The 25,243-nt window shown below is 41.9% G+C and overlaps 2 protein-coding genes across 3 annotated transcripts in view; one reads left to right on the forward strand and one right to left on the reverse strand.

Moving 5' to 3' along the window:
* The window catches only part of mettl24 (methyltransferase like 24), a 31,552-nt gene extending 23,403 nt beyond the window's left edge, over positions 1 to 8,149 (forward strand). For both annotated transcript variants that reach the window (XM_086190037.1, XM_086190036.1), the window contains 2 exons: positions 3,612 to 3,837; positions 6,353 to 8,149. In XM_086190037.1, coding sequence (XP_086046163.1) covers positions 3,612 to 3,837; positions 6,353 to 6,670 — 544 coding nt within the window. In that variant the 3' untranslated portion in view covers positions 6,671 to 8,149. The remainder of the gene's footprint in view (positions 1 to 3,611; positions 3,838 to 6,352) is intronic.
* Positions 8,007 to 24,782, reverse strand: cdc40 (cell division cycle 40 homolog (S. cerevisiae)). The gene is made up of 15 exons (XM_086190027.1): positions 24,553 to 24,782; positions 24,135 to 24,221; positions 23,717 to 23,846; positions 23,548 to 23,634; positions 22,895 to 23,034; positions 22,617 to 22,713; positions 21,607 to 21,746; positions 20,545 to 20,619; positions 20,282 to 20,327; positions 17,928 to 18,029; positions 16,866 to 16,981; positions 16,194 to 16,327; positions 12,303 to 12,379; positions 9,248 to 9,392; positions 8,007 to 8,649 (listed from the first exon to the last, which is right to left on the reverse strand). The coding sequence occupies exons 1-15, from the start codon at positions 24,742 to 24,744 to the stop codon at positions 8,472 to 8,474; spliced, it is 1,746 nt and encodes a 581-aa protein (XP_086046153.1). The 5' UTR covers positions 24,745 to 24,782; the 3' UTR covers positions 8,007 to 8,471.
* Positions 24,783 to 25,243: the final 461 nt, after the last annotated feature.

The following is a 25,243-nucleotide window of genomic DNA, read 5'->3' on the forward strand; positions in this document are numbered from 1 at the left end:
ATTTGCCTGCTGGATGGAGGGAGCTTCTTAATGTGACTGTTGAGAGACGGCGCAGGTGTGATACTGATACTTGAGGGAAAGGGAGGGGTGGGTGTACTTCTCTCTGTGGAGATGGGGTCAAAGGTCAGACAGAGACATTTCAAATCTTCTGATCCCTTTTAGATTAATGGAATGACTAAATTATGCGAAGTTGCCCCACAAATACGATGCAAATCTGCCCTAAAACTGTATATAAATGTGGATGCGTCCGACTGGAAGTCTTCCTCTCGCTCTACTACCTACTCCTAGTTTTTTTGAAGCCGTTTTATTTTTTTATGTCCTTTTCCTTCACTCCAGCATGAGCACGTACAGAACAGATGCTTCTTGTAATCAAGATTAGTCCGAGAGGGTGAGCATTCCAGCCATCCATCCATCCATCTATTTTCTATACCGCTTATCCGTTACGGGTAGCGGGGGGGCTGGAGCCTATCCCAGCTGACATTGGGCGAGAGGCAGGGTTCACCCTAGGTCGCCAGTCCCTCACAGGGCTATCAGGAGCAATTAGGGGCTCTGTATCTTGCTCAAGGATACTTTGACATGGTCACCAGTGGAAGTGAGGATCGAACCAGCAACCCTGTGGGTGCTAGACGGCCACTCTACCTCTGAGCCATGCCGCCTTGGTGAGCATTCCATCTGGATTTTTTTTCAAGAAAGAGCGATATCATATATAAGCATATTCCCTCATCTGCTGCCCGTCCAAGGTAAACATTCGTGATGCTGTTAGTACAGCAACAACAGAACGTCTTCTGGGAAAAACAAAGAAATCAATCAAGCATCTGCTCAGAGGGAGATAAACCTTTCTGGTGGAAAGTAGGTTGTTCATTAATTATTACCTGTGTCAGGGAGGTCATGTTTTCAGTGGTGTTTGTTTGTTTGTTTGTCTGGCAGCAGGATTATGAAAACTATGATGTGGATTTTCACAAAACTTGGTGAAAGTGTGTAGAATGAAAAAGAACCCACTACATTTGAGTGCTATCACATTAGCAGCTGGTTAATGCTTAGTTCTATATGAGTGCTAATTAGCATTACTTCAGCATAAATGACCATTTCTTAAGGCTTTTTGTCGCTCTTACTGAAAAGTGAGGAACTTGTATCACCATCTTTGCTGCTACCTGTAAAGCTAACGTGCACCTGCCCTCTTGCGACAACTAGTGGATGCAAAAAGCCATATGTGCGATAAGTGCCTGCATTAGTCTGCTCCCTCTGGATGAAATCCAAATATCGTCAGGTTTCATTTCCCTTTCACTTTTTTTCACATCACTGCTTGTTTTACAGTAGGTTGGCTCACCTTGGCTGAAGTATGTGCTCTCCAAGTGACTTCTGGTTCTAGCGTGTTTAATAGTCTAGGAAAGTCCTCATCCACCTTAAGAACTGTACTCTTCCCTTCATATGAACAAGGTGCACTTGTGACAGCTGTTCTTGTGGACTGCAGTAGTACATTTTTAGCTATTTAGGTTAAAGCGCAGCAAGGGAATTAAAAATATGTGCACTTCAGCACTCCTTCAGCCTACCATGTCAACGTGGTGTAATTTATTAGGATGGAAAGGAGCACAACGAGACGAGAGAGAGCTGGGGGAGCAGGTGGATGGATGGCATTTACAACAACGGGAATATAAACAGGAGAAGTGTGAAATATATGAGGACACTAACGTTTGAAAGCGGAAAAATCTGTCCAGCCCACCCAGCGTTTGTGAAGTCGTCCTGCCTCAGAGGTTCAAAACATCCAGACAGGCTGTTGACATAATAGTCAGGACGAGGGGAAGTGGAGACCAGGCTTGGTTTATGCAGTTTTTAATGTACTAGGTGTTCTGAGACCATTATCCTTATGTTCGCCTGTGGTTGCCATGACAATCCAGTCAACAGGGATCCCTTAATAACCCCTACAACATATATGATAGATGTATTTTCGTCAAGCACACAGATTGATGCTACCTTTTATCCAGAGTGTTTGCACTCTATGGTCTAATGGGGAGAGGATATTCCACTCAACTACAGATCCTCCTTTATCAATATTGTTGTTCAGAAGCGCTAAGGATACACCGTGACCCCTATATACACACCCCCACACACACACACAGACACAAACACCGATCCTGCTGTTATTCGCGACCTCAACACTTCAGCAGCGACAGGGAAATTCTCGATGAAATATTTAGCGCGGGTAAAAAGAGATGTCTAGTCGCATCTCTCATTTCCCTACTCGTGGGACGTAAACAGGGACCTGGGGGCTCATCTGCGAGAGATGAGTGCTGTGAGATGTACTCCCTCTCCCGCAATTACAGAACACAGTCACAGCACAAACAAGACACAAGGGGACGTGGAGACAGTGACTGAGCTGGGAAGAAAAGGACAAAATTGCGGTACTCGAGAAGGGAGGAGGGAGGGATATAGAGACGAGAGGGAGGGAGAGAAGTACATAAAAATGTGCCTGTCTATTAAGAGTCACACGTCATATTTCAAAAATGGAGCTGCATGCTATTTGGAAAACAGTAGAGGGGGAAAAAAAACATGAAAGCAAAGAGATAAAAGTATCTCCAGGTCAAAAACCCTCTGACTTTTAATTGACATCAGGGTCTGACTGGTGTTTCATGTGTGTCTGTTTAATGTTTGTCTTTTTTGGGACCAATTATACCCGACTGCTTTTTACCATCTGGACATTTGTTGTGGTCTTTCATGAAATGTTTTTGCTTCAGTACACGTTATATTCGTGCATGCAGTTTGGAATGAAACAGGATGTGCTTTCCCTGTGAGATCTGACCTACTGACATACGCAGCTGTAGCAACGCGCTGACATCATCAAACAGCACCCACGGCCCTAACCGGGGATGGGTGTTGCTGCTTAACATATTTGGTGTAGGTGGTAACTTCTCTAAAATTCCTGATTTTTATGCCTCTGTGGGAGGGAATTTCCTCAAATATCCACTGGGACTCGAGGATCAACTGAAGAGATTTTGGTGGTCAAAGGTCACCTCACGTTAGACGAAGGCTGCCACCTGAAACGGGATCTGAATTGTGGTTTTTTTTGGGGGTGGGGGGGCACAGCCGACAGCTTCTTCCAACCAGGAGACAAGAATTCCACAATTTCATGTTGGTGGGATCAGATGTTAAAACTTGCTGTCAAATTCTTGTTGGCACAATTCCATCATATTTGGCACAAGTTTCCACTGGGATTTAAGGATGAACTGAAAAAAATTTTGAGGTTCAAAGGGTCAAGGTCACTGTTTCCTCACTTGAACGCATAATTTAAGAACCCCTTGAAGAACTGTTGCCAAATCTGGTGCAGTCATCCAGTGGGACCTGAGTCTGAAATGAAAAGGTTTAGGGGTCAAAGTTCAGGGTCACTCTCACCTCACGTTAATGCAATATCTTAGGAATGCCTGAAGAAAAATCCTTCAAATTTGGTAAAACATCCACTCGGATTCCAGGACGAACTGAAAAGATTCTGCAGCTCCAATGTCATTGTGATGATCGCACTTTACAGAGGAATACATCCGCAATGTAATAAATTATTGTGAAGTCGGTCATATTCAGCTCTGACTCCACCTGTTCCTCTCATCCTCTGCGGGCCCCAGGTTAGGTGCTGATGAGCGGTTCCTGGAGTATATCCTGGCCAGGTCAGGGTGTGAGGTCCACTGCTTCGATCCCAGTCTAAGGCAGCCTCACCTGCAGCTTGCTGAGATGTGGCTTCATCGACTCTCGGTCGACTGGAGGGATCCGAACCCTGCTATCGTTGGCCAGCGTCAGTACACCAACACCAAGAAACTGGCCACCATCCTCAATGACTTTGGGCACAGACAGGTACGGATGGGAGGGCTTGAATGATGACGACTTGTTGTTTCACTTTGCATCCTAACATAACTGTCACGACTCAGTCTGATATCATCAAGCTGCAGGTAGATAAACTCCGATATCTAATTTTGTTTTTCTCCTCATTCATGCTGAATGCTTCCAACCCCCACAGGAATTGTGATCCACTTCATCAGATAAGACTCTGTCTGCATACAAGATCAATGCTACACACACACACACACACACACACACACACACACACACACACACACACACACACACACACACACACACACACACACACACACACACACACAGAGGCCCAAGGATAACATGCATACTAATAAACAGTTATGGGTCCAGTGAACATGTCTGTTTAGGAACTGCATGATAATTCAAGGTCAAGCTCTTCTTATGTAGGTAATCAAACTGGAGCTGCAAGGTCTTTGTGCTTGAGTGGTCAGATGTATGTAGACTGTAAAGCAAAGCCTTGATTGTATGTTGTAGTGATGGCTTACATGACATTAAAGTCACTATGTGTAGTATTTTAAGTGATACATGATCTCTATCATTCCGTTGATGCTAATGCTAATATTTATGTGTATTAACACTGGGAGGTATTAATGTAGGAAATATTCATATCCGGCACGCAGGGGTTTACTGAGTTCGCAACAGAATTTTCAACTTGGGTTCAAAATAAAAATAAAAAAAATAAAAAAAATTTGAATAGAAATTTTGAAATTGACCGTATTTTTGTCCCCCACTCGATGAGTTTTTCATCTGTAAATTCCGGTTCTTAACCGTAGTGGGAAATATTGCAGAGATTATTTTAGTTCAGCTCTTTACACACCGAGTATTTGATTGTACTCAGAACTGGAAATAACCTCCAACATGAAAAATGTAATAAAATAGTCGGTGAAGTCAGAACTTAAAGTTGGAAGCTTGGGCTCATTCCTCACACTCCGGAATCACCCATCACCTGAGTTTGTGATCAATATGTCTACTCTTCCTGTCTTTTAAGATGTGTGTGTGTGTGTGTGTGTGTGTGTGTGTGTGTGTGTGTGTGTGTGTGTGTGTGTGTGTGTGTAAGCAGCCTTCCTAACACCTCGACATTTGATAAACCAACTTGAGTTTGCTGCAGGTGCTCTGTAGTTTTCCTGAGCTGATGCACTGGAACAAATTTTGATCCGAGGTTGGAAGTACCAAGGTGGAATTATTGATTTATTGATGAGTGCAGTTGATGAGTTAGATCGTGAGTTAGATCACCTTGGTGGAGCCGAATCTGCAGATCGTGTATTCTGCTGTTTTTAGTTTTTCAGCTTTATGCTTTATTTCGCTTTCTGGAGCTGAAGCACTTAGGGTGACGTTGTCGGAGTGTGACGAGATATAATCGCGTATGTGTGCGTACGTGTGTGTGGGTTTGTTCATTACACTGTTTCATGGATCACAGTACTCACTTGTTTTAAATGCACTGCCACACACACACACACACACACACACACACACACACGCACGCACACACAAGCACTACCGTACTGGTGATGGGGTTTTAATGTGAGATGAAGCAACAGCAGTAGCAGTTTTCTCTCTAATGCAGATGCCCGCCGTCTGTGACGGGAAAAATCAGGAGTAAAAGGTTAAATTATACATTTGTGCGACAGTGTTTGTTTATCACATAAATTACAGAGATGACTCATTCCTAGACACTAGCTGATGCAGATGACACCGTCACCACCGGGACATATCTCTGCAGCAAGAAGTCCCATCTCATTTACAGAAAAAAACATTAAACCAATGACTTTTTTTTTTTTTAACAACTGAATGAATGAACAACCAGACAGCATACATCGCCCCAAGTTTGTGTGAGCTTTCAAAGAATTTAGTGTACAAAAGAAAGAGTTATAATTTTTCTGTCATAAACAACAACAATGTAAATAGAAGCAGAGGATAAATTTGTGTCCGTGTATGAAAATACTCAATGCTTCGTCTAAAAAAAAACAAACAAACCTTCCACGGCAAGATTTATGTTTGTGTCGTGTTACTTTCATCTACTTTTATGAATATCTGGTCATATTTTAGGTCATATTTTATACAAAACACTATTAAGCCCCTGCGCATTTTTAGTGGACAAATGATGCACGAAAATGTGAGCTGATCGGTGAAGGACTGTCACCGATGAGACGTCAAAACACATAAAGGTCAGGCAGGGGAGATATTTAGCAACCTGGAAGATTTGAGAAGACTTGTAAGGTCCAGAGGATGTGCGTTAAAGTCTGGGAATGCATTATTCTTCTTACATGAGTATGACCCGAGGGTGCTATTAACATTCATCTAGAGAAGCATGCTTCCTCTGTGCTCCGACCCAGCATGCCTGGTAAGACTGGTCTCTCCGTAACCATCATTAGTGTCGCTAAAGCAGGAACAAAAGACAAGCTTCCCTCCCTTTTCTCATTTTTTAATAAAGTTTAAAATCAGTATAAAGACACGGACATTATCTGATAAAAACAACTCATTTCTCTTCTAGGTGGATGTACTGAAGGCGGACATGGAGAGTGCAGAGTGGAAGATTCTGGAGAATTTGATTCTGGAAGGAGTTCTGGACTCAGTAGGTCAGCTGCTCTTGGAGCTTCACCTCCACTGGGCGGGCTTCGAGGTGGGAGGTGATGACCCCTCCGTGGTGCGCTATTGGTTCAGCTTGCTCAAGGAGCTGGAACGTGCAAACTTCCGCCTCTTCCATGTCCACAGCGACCCTGCTAAACCGCACCTCTTCCTGCATAAGAATGTCCTGAACGCTAGCAGCGCTTACACTTTGGGTTGGGTGAATACGCTGTGGAAGCCATGAGGGATGAGTGAAGAACACGGCAGAGGCTCGTTCCTCTGTTAGCTCCTATCTGCCCTGGCCTATTCACAAACCTAGAATCCGTTCACCAGCTTATCCTCCTGTTCTTCCTCGCCTGACATCCTCAGTCACGTAGCAGGGCAGAGTAATGGCTTCCAGAGGCTCTCTGCGTTCTACCTCAAAGCAGCTGTGTTGTTGACTTCGGGTCAGATGGTGTCATGGTCATCCCAGCCATCGGGGTCCTATCTAGGTTTGGTCCCGTTATTCCGCCAGACATTTTATAACCAAATTAGTGGGGCGATGACACTTGTCCGCACTGGCTGCTTTCTGGTGCATAAAGTAGATTCAAAAGATGGTCAGGCGAGGAAGGGTATTGGCAGGAGGAAAAGAGCTACTTACACAATAAAACAAAATGGAGGAGCTGAGAAATGGGCCTAATTAAGGTAAAGTGATGGGATCTGCTCAGGAGGGGGGGGGGAGAACAATACACAACAACAATGTGAAGAATGTCACACAATGTCCATAGCATGATGTATGGATATGAGGAGAAAATAAAAAAGTTTCTGAAGTCAGACTTCACCAACAAAGTGCATTTTGCCCTTGGAGCGCTCACAAATCAGAGTTTTGAGCTCCCAAAAACATTTTTTCCCTCTTGCATTACTTCTTTGGGTCTCTGAAATGCAGAAAGTGCTAGCCAGGAATATTTAGCTTGAAGCTAATGGCAACTGCTAGCTAACAACATCTACAGCAAAACAGTCCATTTGCAGTCTGTTTGTGCATTATTGAGTAAATAGCTGGATTAAAAAAAAAGATATGAATTATACAGGACATTGCACCTCAGTTTGTAAAATGACTTTTTTTTTGGCAGCGTTGCCGTTGTTAGCACTGTCACTAAGTTAGTTTAAAGCTAAATGTTCGAGGCTAACTAAACTTTATTCCTGAGTCGCAAATCAATTCAGGTGGCTAAAGGGGTCTTCTTGACACCCACTTCTACGCAATCGAGAGGCAAAATGTATTTCTTCGGGTGAAGTTTAGCTTTTCAGGGGCTGATGAGTGGTTTCATTGCATTTTTCTAGGATTGTAAAAGAAAACAACATAACAGCCTCACAAAGCAGTATTTTGTACAATTTTTACTTAGTTTTTGTCCTTCTGTTTAAATCTACTCAATTATCTCCATCTACAAACTTCATCTGAACATATTATGCAAGGCTAAGATAATACACTTTAAGATATTGTCAAGTCATTTATCTTGTGTGTTTTAATAATGTTTAAATAAAGAGACTAAAACATGATTTGTTTATGTAAACTTGTCGTCGTCGTTTTTTAATAAATGCAGTCCGACAAGTAATGAATGAGGAAAAATGACCTTAAAAATTAATAAGTGTATGTTGTGGAGAAAGCAAAATCTTGATCGGTAAAATTCACAGAATGTTTATTTCAACAAAGTGAATATCATACAACGAAAATGAGGATTTACCCTTAGATTACAAATGTCTACTACTCAAAGAAATGCGAATTAAAACATCAGAAATGTTATTAAAAAAAAAAAAAAAAAAAAAGGTAGTCCAATACATTTTTTGGAGTAGAAAGAAGTTGTACGCATCTTTACACATGTATTTGAGCTCTCATTCCTGGATACAAAAATACACTGCTACAATAAGACTGGATACCAGTCCTGTGGCACTCATTCATCACTTTTATCAAAATCCTACATTTCATTTCTTTCCCTCTGAACAGCTTCTGTCCTTTAGTCTCCAGTTCCCAAAATACACACACACACACACATACACACACTGAGATAAATCTAATCCCAAAGTTTGATCTGTCCATCCCAACCGCAGGTGATGACCTTGGAGGTTTCGTGTGGATGCCACAGAGCGCTGATGCACACCTTGTCATGAGCCTTGATCCTGTGGTAGAGCTTAGTGGTCTTCCAGTCCCAAACATTCAGCTTTCCATCGGCGTCACCTGACACCACGTAGCTGGTAAAGGAGGACAGGAAACGAGAGGGTGGAAAGATGAACACATTTCTAAAAATGACTTGTGTCTCCACTTCACCTGCCAAAAGGTGGGAGTTTTAATTTTGGGTATTTTATTCTAGCCAGGAGTTGCACTGTTGCCATGGATACAGAAAGGAAGTTGCTTAAAGGCACCTGCTCACAGAGGTGGGTGGTTGTGGGTGAGAAAAGTGAAGAAAAAAAAAAGTGGTAGTGGAGGGTGTTTTAGCTATAATTAGGGTGCTGTATCGCCCTGTTTAGCTGTGGCGCATATATGCAAGAGCTCTTAATTAAACTGATGCATTTTAGTGGACAAGTTAAGATGGAGAGGACTGGAGGCAGCAACACTTTCTCCTTCTGTCCTTAGCGGTTCATTTTTTTGTAGAGAAGATAAAGATGCTTATTACTGTACACTGATTAAGGTGGTTCACACCATCTTCCACAACAAGATTTTACATGTTTCTTTGTTATTTCCACAAACAACTTGTGTAAACAAATGAACTGCTCTAAACTAATCATAGGGTGTCAGAATCTCCATACGTGTCTCCTCTCACCATAACACAGCATCGAGCAAAAGGCTTACCTCATGTCTGGAGAGAAGTCCACTTGGCAAGCGTAGCCAGCGACCATGTGGCCCTTGAAGACCTTCTTCTTGTTCAGTCTGAAGCGGTTTTGGGCTCCAAAGATCAGAATCTGATTGTCCATAGATTGACATGCGAGCCACTTGCCTAAAGTCAGAAATAAACAAGCAAAAAAAATCAAAGTAATCGTCATGAGGGAGGGAACGATATTTTCCAGAAACCGAGAACGAAGAGCGCAAAAGAATGTAGGGACTTTTGGGATTGTCGTGGGCACTGGCACTAGTATATGATGTCTGCATGGCAGTTTAGTCATGGATTACTGCAACATGTCATTGAGTACAACTGCTCATTGTGGTTCAGTTTGGCTGGTTAAAAAAGGTGAATCCTTGAGGGAAATAGTTTCCAGCCGTTTACATGTGATGCTTGATTTGCAGATAAAGGCTAACCGTTAGCCAGTGCGAAGCTGCTAGTTGTAAAAGATGATTGCAACTGGGCATATGGGGTCTAAAATGACAGCCAAAGTAACGTTTGTTATTCCCTGTAATATACAACCAGCTGTTAGTGGTGGTTTACGATTAGCCGGTGCTAACAGGATGATCCAGCACCGTCAGCCTGTACCGTACTGAACGACACCATCTGACTTTTTTTAAGATGCGGTTTTGAGTTCCTGTAATATTTCAATATTGCCATAGACACAATACAACATATTTACAATATCAATAAGAGAAAAGATCTGCATCGAGCCATAATAATATCAAGATTTCAGAGTACAATGAGTACACTTCAAAGTATGTGAAGGCAGCCTGTCGTGTCATATCAAGTTTAAAGTGCTTAGTGGCTTGCCAGTTTGTTGCATTAGCATTATTCAAAATACTGAACAAGTCTACTTCCTCTGACATATTGTATGTGTCAGTGCGCAATAAAGCTGTCAGTGTGACAACTCTGATCCAGTGAGACATCAAGAAGAATCAAATATTATTAATAACAGCTTCACGAAGGTATGAATTTGCTTTAAGGATAAAACATGTCCAAAAAATATGGACATTTCCTGCCTTTCTGGCAACATTAAACTGGATATAGCAGGTCAATTTGTGGAATAAATGAGAGGATGTTTTTCCATTGGTGGCTCCTGACTTGAAATATACTCTGCAGTGTTTCAGTCCCCAACAATGAGGCAGCTTCCAGGTCCCCACGGTGTGATAAGAGGAAGCGCCTCAGTGTCAAAGCATTACATGACTCACTGCATTTCTTGAAAGGAAACATGATGGAAATTGTTAATGCTGTGTGAAAGAGAGATCTTTTGTGTGTGTGTGTGTGTGTGTGTGTGTGTGTGTGTGTGTGTGTGTGTCCTCCTCTGACATCTGTCATTTGTTTTGGGAATGAAAAACACACTTCTGTCCGCAGTAAGTGCAGGGGAATGAAAACAAATGTCATCCTGGCAGCTTTGTCTTTTAAGTTAAGGTGGCAGGAGACGGGGGGTGAATAAATTAGAGGAAGTGGTGCCCGGCTGCAGGGTCCGGGTGCCACTCAGGTATGAGGGAGAACTGAATGGTCTCCTGCTAGATGATCACGTTCATTATTCACAAGCTGACAGACAAACAAGGTTGCTGGAGACGGGCCAGAGGAAGGAGAGTGTGGCGAGTCCATGTGAGGGAGAAAGCAACGTTGATACAGACAGACTACAGGGATTCGATCAGAAGCTTGCAGCTGGATGAGAGTGAGCAGAGTGGATATCTCGAATGTCACTATTGACAACCCCCACGACTTCCTTACCTAGATTGATTTTTAATTGCATCATAAATCTAGCCTAGATCTCAAAGATCATAAATGGCATTTAAATAGGTTTAAGGTGGATTTCAGCTGTGTGCTAACAGTTCTTAATGAACAACAAAGTCTGCAGTGCAGCCTTATTTTGATGTCTGTCAGTCTTCATATCAGATCCAGTTGTTCAGCCTTTGCACCAACTGACAGCCATAGACCAAAAGCTATATTTCTGGGCAACCTTGATGTTCATATTTGGTTCAACAGAGCTTGAGAATGAACGGAAGAATTTTGGTAGCCAAAGGTCAAAGGCAAGGTCAGTGTCCCCTCACAATGGTGCGATATCTGTCTCCTTCTTTTAATGCAGTATCTCAGAGCTTTTTTTTTCAAATTTGGGACAGTTGTCCTCTGGGGTTGAAGGATGGCCTGAAAATCTTATGGAGGGCAAAGGTCAAGGTCACAGTCAACTCACACAGACAGCCTATATCAAGATCACCTCCAGAGAATGTCTCCAAAGTTGCCACAAACGTCCACTAGGACTCACGTTTGTTTTTTTGTGGCCCAAGTTACTTTAAATGAACACAACGTCTCAGGAACACATTGAGGGAATTTCTTCAAATTGAATGCAAACGACGCAAGGATCACCTGCAAACATTTTGGTGGTCGTGGATTAAATCAAACTAGTGATGATGTAATATTTGAGGGCTGATGCTCAGAAGAATGTATCCACCATTTTCTACAACTGCTCAGTCCCCCACTGACTTCAACCGTGGCCCTTACAACCTCCCAAATCTTTTCCCAGCAACTGACTAAAACCGTGACAGTGACATGAGCTTTTGACGGAATATTCCACGCTAAAGCCCTAAAATCGGCGTTCATATCGTTTTGACGACATTTTTTCCTCCGGTGCAGCTCCACTCCCAGACACATGTTGATGTGTTTTTAATTAAAACTGCTGACTGCTGGGAGCCATGCAGTTTTACTCCCTCGCAAGCATGTTTTTGCTGAGCCTGAGATGCAATTTTTTTTTTTCAAACAAACAAGGGATCTGAGTCAGAATCAGTTTTTACGAGCTTGTGTCTCGATACCGGCGCCTGCCTCTGCGTGTCCTTCCGCACACATGAACCCCCAACATTAAGATTTGCTGAAATGATTTGCTGATGAATTTAAACTGCAATGTGTGATTATGCTCCCCAGAGTTGTATGTAGTGAGTGCTTGACTGTTACCCCCATCCCCCAACACACACACACACACACACACACACACACACACACACACACAAACCAACAACTCACCATTGGGAGAGAGCGTCACAGCTGGCATGGAGTGCATACTGGGCTCAGCGATGTACTTGAAGTCCACTGGGATGTCCCTAAAAAAAGCCACAAACCACTGTGAACACACTTGAGGGCAGGTCAAGCCCTGGATCAGACAAGAACCTGAGAACCCCAGAGACCAGCGGGAAAACATTCATAAGCACATGTTTGAGTGAGGGAGAAAGCAGCTTTGGTGGTGGTGGTGGTGGTGAGGGAGGTAGCTACAGAAGGTAAATAAGTTAATGCAATCCGAAAAGAGCCTGTGATGCTGCACCATCAACCGTACCAGCTTCCAATTAGTTATTAATCCCCTCTTCACGCTTCCGTCCCCCTTTCCTTCCTACGCTGCACTGTGTCTATTTGCTTTGAGAGGGACTATTTGATCACAAGTGTTTGTGCAGAAGATCATTCAAATCTAGAGTGGGGGGTGTGTGTGTGTGTGTGTGTGTGTGTGTGTGTGTGTGTGTGTGTGTGTGTGTGCGTGTGTGTGAGAAAGAGAGTGAGCAGGCCAATTTGCAGCAGTGAACTAGGGGAATGCTAATGTCTCGGGTTGTGCAAAGGGGTGGGAAATTTTACGAGACATTTCTGAAAATTGCGATCTGCGACTGCAATTTTTCTGTGAGAGGTTTACTTCGGGCCTAAGAAACTTTCAATGAGAGTTCACCATCGACGTTTTGGTGAATGCAGTGTGTAACTGCATCCTCGGATCATTACATCAGGTTAAATATTGCTTTAACTGGGCTCAATATTTATCATCAATGTCACACAAGTTAACCGACAACTACTCGTTTTTTTTAAAAAAATGCACCTCAAATTAGCATCGCAAATTTAATCGAATCGAAATCACAATGTCAACTTGTGCTACGCCCCCCCCCCAAAAAAAGATTTTTTTTCCCCAAAAATGGACAATTTTTATCTATAATGGAAGTTTTTTTGCAAGATATTTGTTATCGTAAGTAAGATGTAGTATGAGTGCATTACTGCACAAACGTGTGTTTTGAATTAAGAACTACACGCGACACTAAGAAGTGACTGCGATTTTGTGCCGTATTCTTGGTAAACAAGTGAGTAGATTGGCGATACGGTTTGTCGTATCACAATATACACAATAAACACAATATGACTCCTCAGCAATATTACAAATGTTTGCATGAATATCTGCTTACGAAAATAACAGAATTAGTATAAATGACCCCAAAATTTACAGTTTACTTCTGGGAATTCCCATACGTTGCAGTTTATTCTGCTGGAGGAGTTTCCAACTGGGATCATTCCAGGATTTTTGCATCCCAGTGTAGGAGTCTGATGAGTGTGTCTGTGTGGCAGTGTAAGCGCAGAACAGTGTGCGGCACTGAACTCATCATGCTCTCTACTTACACTCTGGGCCTCTGTAATGAGAAACAGCTGCCGTAAAATATTTCACTTTCTTGCAGGCCCGTAAGACTGAGCGCGATGAAGCACTACAGATAAGTCCAATGAGAAAGAACACACTGGCGCTATTTAGGGGGCCCCTGGGTCCGTCAGAGCCAATGTCTGCAGACAAGCCAAACTAAACTCTGGAAAAATAACAGCCATCAAATGTGTTCTTGTGAGCAGCATCAGACGTAAGCAGTGTTGTTGTCTGGAGAGGATTTGCAGGGGTGATGGGAGAGGAAGAAAGCATAAACAATCTATACACTGGGGAGCCTCGTCATGAATAATAGATAATTGATTGTTGTTTGCCGTGTTCTACCGTCGATCAAGCTCGGCAACTAAAACAGCGCCCTTGTATATTTCATGTGAGTAAGGCTTATGTGATGTGAGGTTTAAGTTTCACAATCATCCGGCGGTTCAAAATGTAAGATGTGAGAATCCCTCAGCTTCTTTTACCCAGAGAGAAATGACACAGACTGTCTTTGTTCTTTGGAGCTGATGTAAAAAAAAAATTGAATAAATAAAAAAAAAAAGGATCTCACATAATAATATTACTACTGGTAACAGAGTAAGTTTGTATCCAAAAAAGAGAACCGTTACTGTTTGGTGCAGTTCGGTCTTTGATCCCGGTGATGCTCTATAGATCCACTTTTGACTCATCTCTGGCTACTTTTTTTCCCTCAGCTGTTTCCTGCTCTCTGCAGAGGTGCTACACCCCAAAAATTCACAGCAGCATGTGTGAAAGCAAGTTTTTTGCTGCCTTCTCTGACCGTCTATTAACCCCCCCCCCCCCCCCTGCCAGCCTCCCCTTCCATACCCGCAATATGAGACATTCTGGTAAATCCAGCTCAATGCTGCCATCCAGGAGTTTTAATGGGGTGAGGGGGTGGGGGTGGAGACAGTGAGGAGCTGAGAACCAGGTGGTATCTGGGAGAGAAAGGACAGTAAAGCCACTCTTTGGCCCAACATACCATCACTCGACAGCTCCCACACTGCATGAAAGCCCATGAGACACCCCCCCCCCCCCGCCTTTAAGTGCTTTTGCTCCATGTCTGTCTATAGACATGAAGATTCCAATGCCATGGAAGAGGAAAAAACTACATACATGGAAGTTCTTTAATAAAAAGCCCCTGCTCCAGGAAGCTATGAGAACTTTCAGCTGATGCTTAAATATTTATCATTTTTGCCTTATAGTGAAGAGTTGTTTATCACCTCACGACCCCCAGAACAATCTGCTCTCTTGATTTACTACTGTGCACGGTTCAAGAACAACATCTGAAGATGCATTTCTATAAAATTAAAAAAAAAAAAAAAAAAAAAGCGCTTGTGGAAAACAGGTCAAGACTATTTTGTCAACAACAGCATCAGCTGCAAGATAAAGGACTGTTTTGCCGGTGGCAGATATCGGCGTCACCTGTTTAAAAACATACTTATTTGATATTCACATTTTTCACCGGCCGAAAAACATGTGAAGTTGAAAAAAAAATGTACAATTTTTCCTTTTGTCCCAAAACACTTTAAATCAATACTTACATACATAATCAATCCAAATCATACTTCCTACATTTTAGCCTCATTATCTGCTGTTTAAGGGGAGAGATTTGAGCAAACCGGGGCAATAACTTCACAACACCAATTAATGTGAAAAAGGGGCAAATATCCGCTGATACCAATGACGATATTAATGCACGTCCCTCTTATTTTTGCAAACGTTTAATACAAGAAGAAAGAAAATTTGCGATCGTTATTTATCAAATATAAAGCCTGGATCTACGGGGGGGCGGGAGGACTGCTGTTTAGCACCGGGAGGTTAAGGAAACTCCCACATGCATCTACAGCAAGCAAAGCCTGGCAGAAGCTATGACTCAGAGCAGATTAACGGCACAGCTGGGTGATATTTGTCCGATGACTAATTAAGGGATCAGTGCCAAGACTACGACATCCTCAGCAGACAGGACAAGTCAGAGTGCAGCCTTGTTTTAGCATTAAATTTTCTCGCGTCACGTCATCACGGGCAGCGCCGACACAACAGTACAACCTCTGTGTGCTGAATGCAAGCGTGATACTTCATTAATTCCACTCCTTATCAGGTTTGACCTTGATTTAAGAGAGGTTGGCTGAACATCAACAAATCTTCCAAGATGGAGAATCTATCCTCAGCCATTCATAACCAATATTTAGGTATCTGCAGATTGGAATTCTCTTTTAAATTTAGTTTTTCTTCAACACAAAATGTCTTACTAAAATATGAAAGCGTTTAAGGACAAACTCGGTGCGTCCAACGTTAGTGAGTGTGCTGTTTTTGCGGGAGTGAGTGAAAATCTGTGATGTTGGCTGTGACATTGTAGCTGTGATGGTAGCAGAGCGGCGAGTGTACGTTCACGTTTAAAAAAAAAAAAAAAAATCCAAGTTCAGTGGGTCAAGCTCACTTAAGATGAACTCATCTTTAACACTTACCACTCCCATACTCGAAGACTCTTGTCGTCGGACGTGCTGACAAAGCGCCGATTCTCATCAACGAACGTGATGGTGTTGACAGCCCCCAAGTGACGGTCGTACTCCTGAACCACCTCGCCGGTCCTGATGTCCCACTGTCAAGAGAAATGGAGGGGAATATTATCAGTATTGTATGGATTGATTAGCTGGCATGATCAACGATGCAGATGATGAAAAAGCATCAAAGCATGATTTATTCATCTTTCATGTGCTCATCTCAGTTTTCTAGACGAATGAGGGGCTGAAACATGAATTTCACTCGTGATTTCAATAATAATGAGCGCTTTTTCATACATTTATCATCACATCAGAAGTGCCAGTGATGTGATATTATAAAATTTTAAAACTCTGTATGTACAGAAAGGTAAAATTGTGTTGTAAGACTCTCAGCGTGTCGTTGCCACAGAAACCCAAGCTTCCGTGTGTCATTACCTCCTGAGCTAAACACTGTTCACCTGCCATGTAACAGTAGTTATGGATTTCTCACTAATGCTGCCTGGGATATATAACTTGCTGTAATCCTGTCAGCCGTGGTGACACTACACACACACACACACACACACGCACACGCACGCGCGCGCACACACACACACGCACGGTGATGTTGAATTGGTTGAAATGTAGCAATTTTACCTGGACAATCTTCTTATCTGACATGCCGGCCACAAATAGGTTCTGCTTGTCCTCGTCTGGGTTGAACTTGACGCAGTACGGGACCTTCCTGTTGGTGAAGCGGGAGATACACTGACCTGTGGAGGGACGCAAGTGAAAACTTTACTCTGAGGTTTGTGTGAGTTTGTGGATTTCATTGCCGTACGCTCAGCTTGTGCTGACACTATCAAAGAAATCCATTATTTTCTCGCGTTTGTTTAGCAGAAAACTCCCTCCTGAGAATGATGCTCCGCCACAACTGGAGAGGCAGAGAATTAAAAGCAGATAAGAATGAATTCTTTTTACTTGAATCTTGGGCGAACCTTGAATAAAATACTAAAAAAATAAATAGCGTGCTCAGCTGCAGGAGATGACTTGTTTGTACTAGAGCTCATGAAATCATTTCACAATTGTAATGGTGTGGTGAAAGTATTGTGATGATGTGGCTTCAGAGGAGATTCTCTCTGCAACAAGTGGGGGGGAATTAACTCTTTTCTGCCCTCTGCTGGACTGGTGCGCCTCAGCTGTGAGGGGTGGCAACTGATGGCTGGTTGGGGAACAGCGGGTTGAAAATGCTGAGCTCTCCCCAGTTTGATGACTTGCGTGGCCCTTATTTGTAATGCTGTTTTAGGAATAATAATAATGCTCTCCACACATTTGTTTGTGGACTCTGTTGAATACTGTTTATACTTAATTACTGGGGAGTGTTTTGACCGACATCAAATTTTAAGAGTATGTGTGACATTTTGAGCAATTTGCAGTACACCGATACAGAATCCAAATTAATTCTTTTTAAATTTTTGTTGTTGTGTCCGTAGGACCACTGAGGCTAAATGTGCTGTAAAGGCACATTTATCTAGTTTTCTTTATTTTATTTTTATTACAAAAGGGGAAGACGGGATTGAAATGCAGTGAATTATTTGTTCAGTATTAATATCAAAGAGGCATAAAAACAGATGAATAAATAACAAGTTTACATTTTCCTTTCATGGACTTTTCTGGATAAAAGGAAAAAGAATAAGAAGAGGCGGAACTGAGACATACCTGTCTCAGAGTCCCAGAGTTTGAGGTAGCGGTCATAGGCAGCACTGAGGAACTGGGTCCCGCTGTTGTTGAAGCAAATGTCTCGCACGGCTTTGCTGTGACCTAATAAACACAAAGTAATAAACAAATAAATACAACACCAGATACTCACAAGGAAACTTCCCCAGTCTCTTTAGCGAGACTCCCTCTTCTTCCTCTGATAGCCCATTCATGTGAGGAAGGTGAATCTGGTTAATAAGGGATGCTGAGGAAGACAGATGAAGTGGGTTGTTGGCCACGAGGGGAACTGAATCTTTAAATGAGTTTGGAGAGGAAAGGGGAGGAGATGAAGAAGAAAAAGAAACATTTCTTCCTCTGTCTGTCTTTTCAAAGGTTCTCCACCTTCACTTATTCTCCTTTTAATCCTAATCCACGCACCCCCTTTGGTTTGTTCTCACACAGTGGAGCTGATGTGAGGTCCCTGGTGGCTCAGTGCATGCAGATACCTCCCTGGTTAGAACGGGCTTTTATTAGGACTACACTGCCTCCACGCTGATAACATGGTCTGTGGAGGCCACAAGCCAACACACAGACACACAAAAAACAACAACAATAGCAAAAAAACAAAACAAAAACAACAGCAACAACAATAACAACAGAAAAAAAGGAAAAAAACATTGGTTGCAGAATGTCCAGTGCAAATTTACCATTTGGTTTCATATAATTTAAAATAAATTTCTGAGTGTGTGATTATGTATCAGTTGTGCACCGCGTGTGTGTACATGTGTGTGCGTATGTGTGTATGTGTATGCTACGCTCATTTGATGCTGTGGGTAGCTGACTGTAGCTGATGTGGGGGACCAGAACAACACGCCCCTGGTCCAGGATAGCAGGCAGTTCAGGACCAAGCCACCAGGGCACCCAGAAACCCCCAGAACACAGGGAGCCCCAGGCCAGACCCCCCAGGAGACAGCCACAGGTCCAAATCATGCCAGGACCCGCAGGAAAGCATAGGAGCAGCAACCCCCATACTACTCAGTACTATTCTGACTATTGTGTGCAGCCAGCATTTCAAAGATAATACAGTGAGAATTCTGTTAATTTGGCATTCAAGGTGATAGTAAAATAAAGAATTGTTTTGGAGGGAAGAAAACAAACCCAATTTGAAAAAGGAAACGACCTGCAAATGAAGCAGACGTGTGTACTTCACAGTAAAATTATACAGAAGGGCTGCACCATATTGTTATAAAGTATCCAATTGTGAATATTCTTATTTGCAAGATTAGCAAGAATGATAATTTCTTTTTACCTCATTATCATTTTCGATTAAAAAAAATTGCATTGAAATGGCGCGATTTTTGTGAGGATCAGAATCAAACAATCTTTTCTTCAGTCTGTAGGACATTACATGGAGGCAGGGCATCTGTGCAGCACCACACTTCTCAATCTAAACCGTGCGTGCGTGCGTGTGTGTGTGTGTGTGGGGGGGGGGGGGTACGGACACACAATCGGCCTTCAACACTTTAACATATACTGAACCTTCCTGTGATGGGAAACTTGCAGTTAGGCCATAATTTGGATCTTAATTAATTGCGCGGCTCTAATATGCAGTTAAAGAACAACAACAAAAAATCAACTAAAAGAGATAAAGATAAACAGCGCAGAAAACAGAGATCTTCATCCAGCTGAAATGACAAATATATCAGCAGCGGCATCAATAAAGGGACATCTCTCTCCCAAACATGCTCATTAACTTCTAACGCCGTGCTGACAGAAGTATGCAGCCATGTCATCTGTGCCTCTGCTGTGTCTCCCAGTCATGAAACTCCCAGCCAGTCAATCTCTTCCGCTCGATTCACTCCTTAAAACAGTGCTCTCTCTTTCAGTTAGCCCGCTGCTATCTGGGTCTTGTGCCCCCCCGGCCCATCGTTCTCGTCAGCCCCTGGGCTGCTGAATTATGCATGTATTCTGTGAAGGAGCTGACAAGCAGAACCGCAGTTGCAAACAATCACTATTCTGACAGTGTGCTGTCTCCGGGAAAAGTGTTAGAGCGACCTGCATACATTAGCCTGGGCACCCCCCCGGACCCCACCTCTCGAAAATAAATAAATAAAAATAAAACACTCTCCCCCGAGTGTCATTAGTGGTTGAGTTATGCTGAGCTCACAGTCCATTGTTGCTGCGTGTTTGTCAAAAGGCAAGGCGAGTTTCAGATCTCCAGCATATTTCACGTCAGCATGTTTGCTGATGATTCATTATCATTTCAAATATGTACAAAACTATGCGGGCAAGAGTCACAACATTCACTACATACTGATCACCTGAAAGTGGCACGTATTTGCGGGATAAAGTTACGCACAACTTCGCTCACTTACCGATAAATGTCCTCATGCATCTCCTCTCACCGTAGACCTCCCACAGCTGCAGAGAGGAGAGAGATTTAAATACACCCTGAAAACATCTGCACGGCCAATATTAATGCCCCTGCATAAGATTAGAGTTCACATACTTTTACATTTTATTTTAAGCATTGTAATCTCTAAATTTAAATTGCTGGATGTGCGTACATGTGCGCTGTGATTTATTTATTAGTGGTGGTTTCTGTGTTGTTTTATCTCTCCCGGTTGTCGCTTTTTACCTTTATCTTACAGTCCATGGAGCAGGAGAGCAGCAGATGACCAGAGCTCGGAAACAGTCGGATGGCACTGACGCCCTGGAGGTGAACACAGGCACGTGAGAAACGATCTCATTTGAAGGACCTTTTCAAAGAGGGTAGCACTTGTTTGTGGAATAAAACAATTAAGGTACAGTAGTAGTCAGAGTAAAGTAGTTTTGCAGATTTTCTAAAATATTTGCCGAGGATAGTTGAGGTTTTGAGCACAAGAGGCTTTTCAATGATGTGTTAACAGGACATAAATGAGTTTGGCAGAATGAATTTGTTTGTTTGGTTGATAAAATTTCTCACCAATTATTGCCATAAATGATATTAACGCCATTTTAGACACAATTTATACATCCTTTCAAAGAGCCATTAGGTTTTAATTAGGAATATTCAGTCAGATGTTAGAATAAGACAGTGAAATATATCCAAAATACTTCATAAATACAATTTTGTAAACAGGCATGTGTCCCAATGGGCACTATATCAGGGCCAGGAAAAATAATTTAGAAAAAATAAAATTAAGTGTATTTTGACATTAATTATTGTGCATAAGAAGTGTCCACATATATTTATGACATGATTGATATCAAAAGCATGTGAGCTAAGCGTTCTCCAAAAGTGTCATGTCTGACTTGCCATCCAGTTATTATCTCAATACCGCCTCCTCCGCTTATCTTTCCCGACCTCTTTATGTTTCGAATTACCTTGTAACTTCCTGTCCAAAGTGGTTAGAAACCAATTTACAACCTGAGTGATTTCTTTATCCCTGAATGACACGAGCAGATTCTTGAACCCTGTTTTGTTGTGGAGTGCCTGGTTTTATATGAATCAGAAAATCTGAGTTTTAAATGAGAAAATAATGTATAAGACAGGATGTGTCGGAGGGGGGGGGGGGATCTACAGATAGAAAAAGAAAATAATTTCATAATAATTCTGGACACAAATTGCTTAAAGAATGAGTTGAACTGCAATGAGTTTTACGGATCTATTTATAAAATGAAAAAGGCACGTAGACGGTTCATAGCCTTCCCCTCTCACCTTGGTGTGTCCAGACCAAACATGAATCTGTTTCTTGGGCAAGTAACACTTGTCTGGACCCTCTGCAGAACGCAAGTTGATGCCCACATCCTGAGGAACGTGGAGGTAGGACCTGCCTTGGTAATCATACATGTCCTTAACTGGAGGAGGAAGGAAAATGGACAAAAAAAGACAACATGTAAGACATCTGAAGCTTTCGGAGATCAGGACGTGCTTAAAATGCTTGAGCAGCACAGTCACTTTAAACTGAAATTCACAAAACAGGTAATTAGTTAGATTACGGATAGAACTGATGAATCGGTGCCATCTGCTCACTTCAATGCCCTGATTGAACAATTCAGAATCAGTTTTGACTTCACTTCCATAAAAAAAATACTTAGCATCCATTGGAGCAGAACACCATTTTCCAGGAAAATAAATAAATAGGAAAAGATTGAAACAATGCATTAAGTTTCATAAAAGAGCATTAATACACAAAATAACACTTTAAGTAGCAGCATAAGACAAAAAAAATCATCAGGGCAACATTGGTAACAGGCGTGAATGCATTCATGCACTGTGCAGCGTGGTTCATTCAGCCGACCCTGCCGCAGGAGTTTGAGTTTACGCTTGCAGGTATAAATCAGGACCGTCTTTTAAAAACAATGATCATCCCCCTTAAAAAACAAACAAACAAACAAAAAGTGGAAACCATGGCAACAGATGCCACCTCACCTTATGAAGTTTTGGCATTGCACTATGAACTGTGAAATCCACTTACAATTTGTGGTTAATGCATTGATGTGCACTTGATCTGATCAGATCACATAAAATATTAAAGGAGTTGCCATAGTAATTTGCACTGTTAAACTGTCAGGCCAATTTAACCTAAGGTTCACATGAATATCTGTGGAACATATTAAAAGACGTTTTCAAGCTTCTGGTGCATCTGTTAAAAAAACTTAAACTAAAAACTGTTTTTTTTTATGCTACCAATGTGAAATCTGAGACGAGAGAGGAGGGATGTATACCATGAAGAATTGTCTTCTCCTCTCCTGGAGCTTCTTCTTCATTCCGTCCCTTCTTCTGTCTTTTGGCTGTGATCTCATCCAACTCCTTCTGTTCATCCTGGCAGATTTAATTCATCACAAGAATAACGTGTTAAGTAAAGTGCTACAGAAATACAGACTAATAATGTCCAAAACTGGTGAGTACAATGTGTTCTTGCCTTTTACCATAGAGAAAGGGGGAGGTTTGTTTACTATGTCCAGTAATTTATGTATCTGTATAATGATGAACAAAGCCTTACGTCTGTTGGTTTTGCCACAGACTTCTCGTCTTCATATTTGGCCCACGGTCCAAGGAAGTTATCAATCTCCGCTGCATCTCCACCTTTGACTTTCTTCCTTTTCTCTGTCTTCTTATGTCCACTCTCAAACACAGTTAAGCCTGGTGACAATTTCAAAAGAGAGTTATTCTCTCTTTTAAAACATACTTTATTCACACAGCATAGAACATAAGTTACCATGCCCCCGAAAAAATATCGATACACACTTTGTGTATGTTATATAAATATATGGTTATACAGTAAGGTTGATCTAATCACTTCTCGAATTAATAACTCAATTTTTCTAATGGAATATTGAGCTTCAGTCCACATTCCCTGATGTTCTTAGCCTTTTAAAACACATTTCATCCAGCCACAAACTCTTTTCTCTCAGTAATTATGGAATCGCACCTCTAGGCCATGAACAATGCAGTCAGGCAGTTATCTAACTGTCTCATTGATTAAATTCATGAAAGAAAGCTCATTTGTTACCACAATAATACAAATTTATTAAACCCGATGAATCACAAGGAATTGGTTCATCGCTGCCGTACTGCGGTGTATGGTTGACTGACAATCACAGTGAGAAAACGTCTGTACCGTCACAGCCCCATTATAGAAGAACATGAACCTACCTTTATTTTTCTCCGCTTCATCCACTGCACCGATGTAGGTGTTTGTAATTGCTTGGTGTGTGTCAACAGACGGGTCTAAAGCGTAACCTATCAGCACAGATAAGATACTTGTTAACACATCCAATTCCACATCAATGAGACCAATTGAAGACATGGAAGAGCAGCCTACCATAGGTTGAGAAGGTCCTCCTCTGCTGTTCGAACATGAAGTCATTAACATGAGCGGGCTCTGCGTAGCCAGATAACATATTCCTAGGGGCAGCCATCTGTTGAGTTTTAAACGGGTTTACCGGGCCAAACTAAGAAAGGGAATAAAAGAACATGATTGATAAATTCAAGTGAACAGATCTTAAATATTTTGCACAACTTAAAACTTGAAGGCATTGAATGAATTATGAGATTAATAAGAAAAATAGCAGAAAGTTGACATTTTGATTCACTTGGCATGAAAAACAAACAGAGGAAACAAATTCATGAAGTACTTCAGAATGGAGTAGATGATATAGTACGAAAACATACTAAAAAGCTGGTAGTAACAATGAATTGACGATTAATGTAAGCGATAATTACTGGAACCAACGACTTACCTCTGGTGCAAACATAGTGTCGAATGTTGGGTTATAAGTGACTTCTTTCAACGCAGGGTCCAGATGTACGCCAGTCTCAACAGATTCCTACGTTGTACATGACAACTATCAGTAAAACCTCGTTATCACGAAACATTTCAAAGTCATGGAACAGCAGTATTGTTACTGTTGTTTCGTCTAGAACGTAACGTGTCTAGTTTCTGAATTATTAGCTGCTAACGCTAATATCCTTCTGTTAGCCAGCCTTTGTTTACAGCCTTACTTCACGACACAATTCTCCTAGTAACTTTCGATATTAAACGCATAAATAGTTACTGCATCAAATTCCGACTTATATTATCCAGGCAATATTCGATGTATTAATTCAACTCAAGTCTGTCGACAACATTAGCTTAGTTAGCTAGCTTGATTAGCTTACCTTAACGGCGACCTCAGGAGCGGAATTGAGGAGAGACAAAGTCATTGTCTGGCCGGACTGTAACGGTTTCAGGTGAGCCGTGGCGTCCGGGTCCGTTAGATCTACTTTTCCCCCAGTAGTTTTAGGTTCGGAGTCATTATCGGAGTCGGAGTCGCTCCCGTATGAAACGAGGGAAGCTATGGCGGCAGACATCTTGGATGTTATGATTTCATCGGAAGTAGAAGACCGGTACTTCCGCTGTGATAAAAATGAATTTATGGTTATCGGAGAATATAATGGAGAAACAGGGGTCATATTCTTCATAGCATAAAAAAGGATATCCAGAAGAAAATATTACTCGGAAACTACTTGTAATTCGCTTTCACACAAGCCGAAACCAGATATTTCCCTGCCATGCTCTCTGTTCAAAACTGGCACCGGATCCATCTCCAATCCAGACTTTGAATGTGCCCACTCTTAATTCTGCTGTTCTTGGGTGAAGTTGTTGATTTTCTTACAAAGTTTAAAGGTTGATACCACAGGTATGTATCGTTTTATTTCTAAATTGTAGCAAAAGCTTGCAGGGATGAAGTACAAGAAAAAATATTTTTAAAAATATCATGAGAAAGCCATTAGAGAGATTCAATTAAGCAAACAACAACAAAAAAACAACCCACAACAGATAAGTCTATCTGTCCCTCATTCAGTGTGA

This window comes from Aulostomus chinensis, chromosome 20 (genome assembly GCF_037954235.1).
Source record: "Aulostomus chinensis isolate RoL2024-O1b breed Wild chromosome 20, RoL_Achi_v1.0, whole genome shotgun sequence".
NCBI lineage: Eukaryota > Metazoa > Chordata > Actinopteri > Syngnathiformes > Aulostomidae > Aulostomus > Aulostomus chinensis.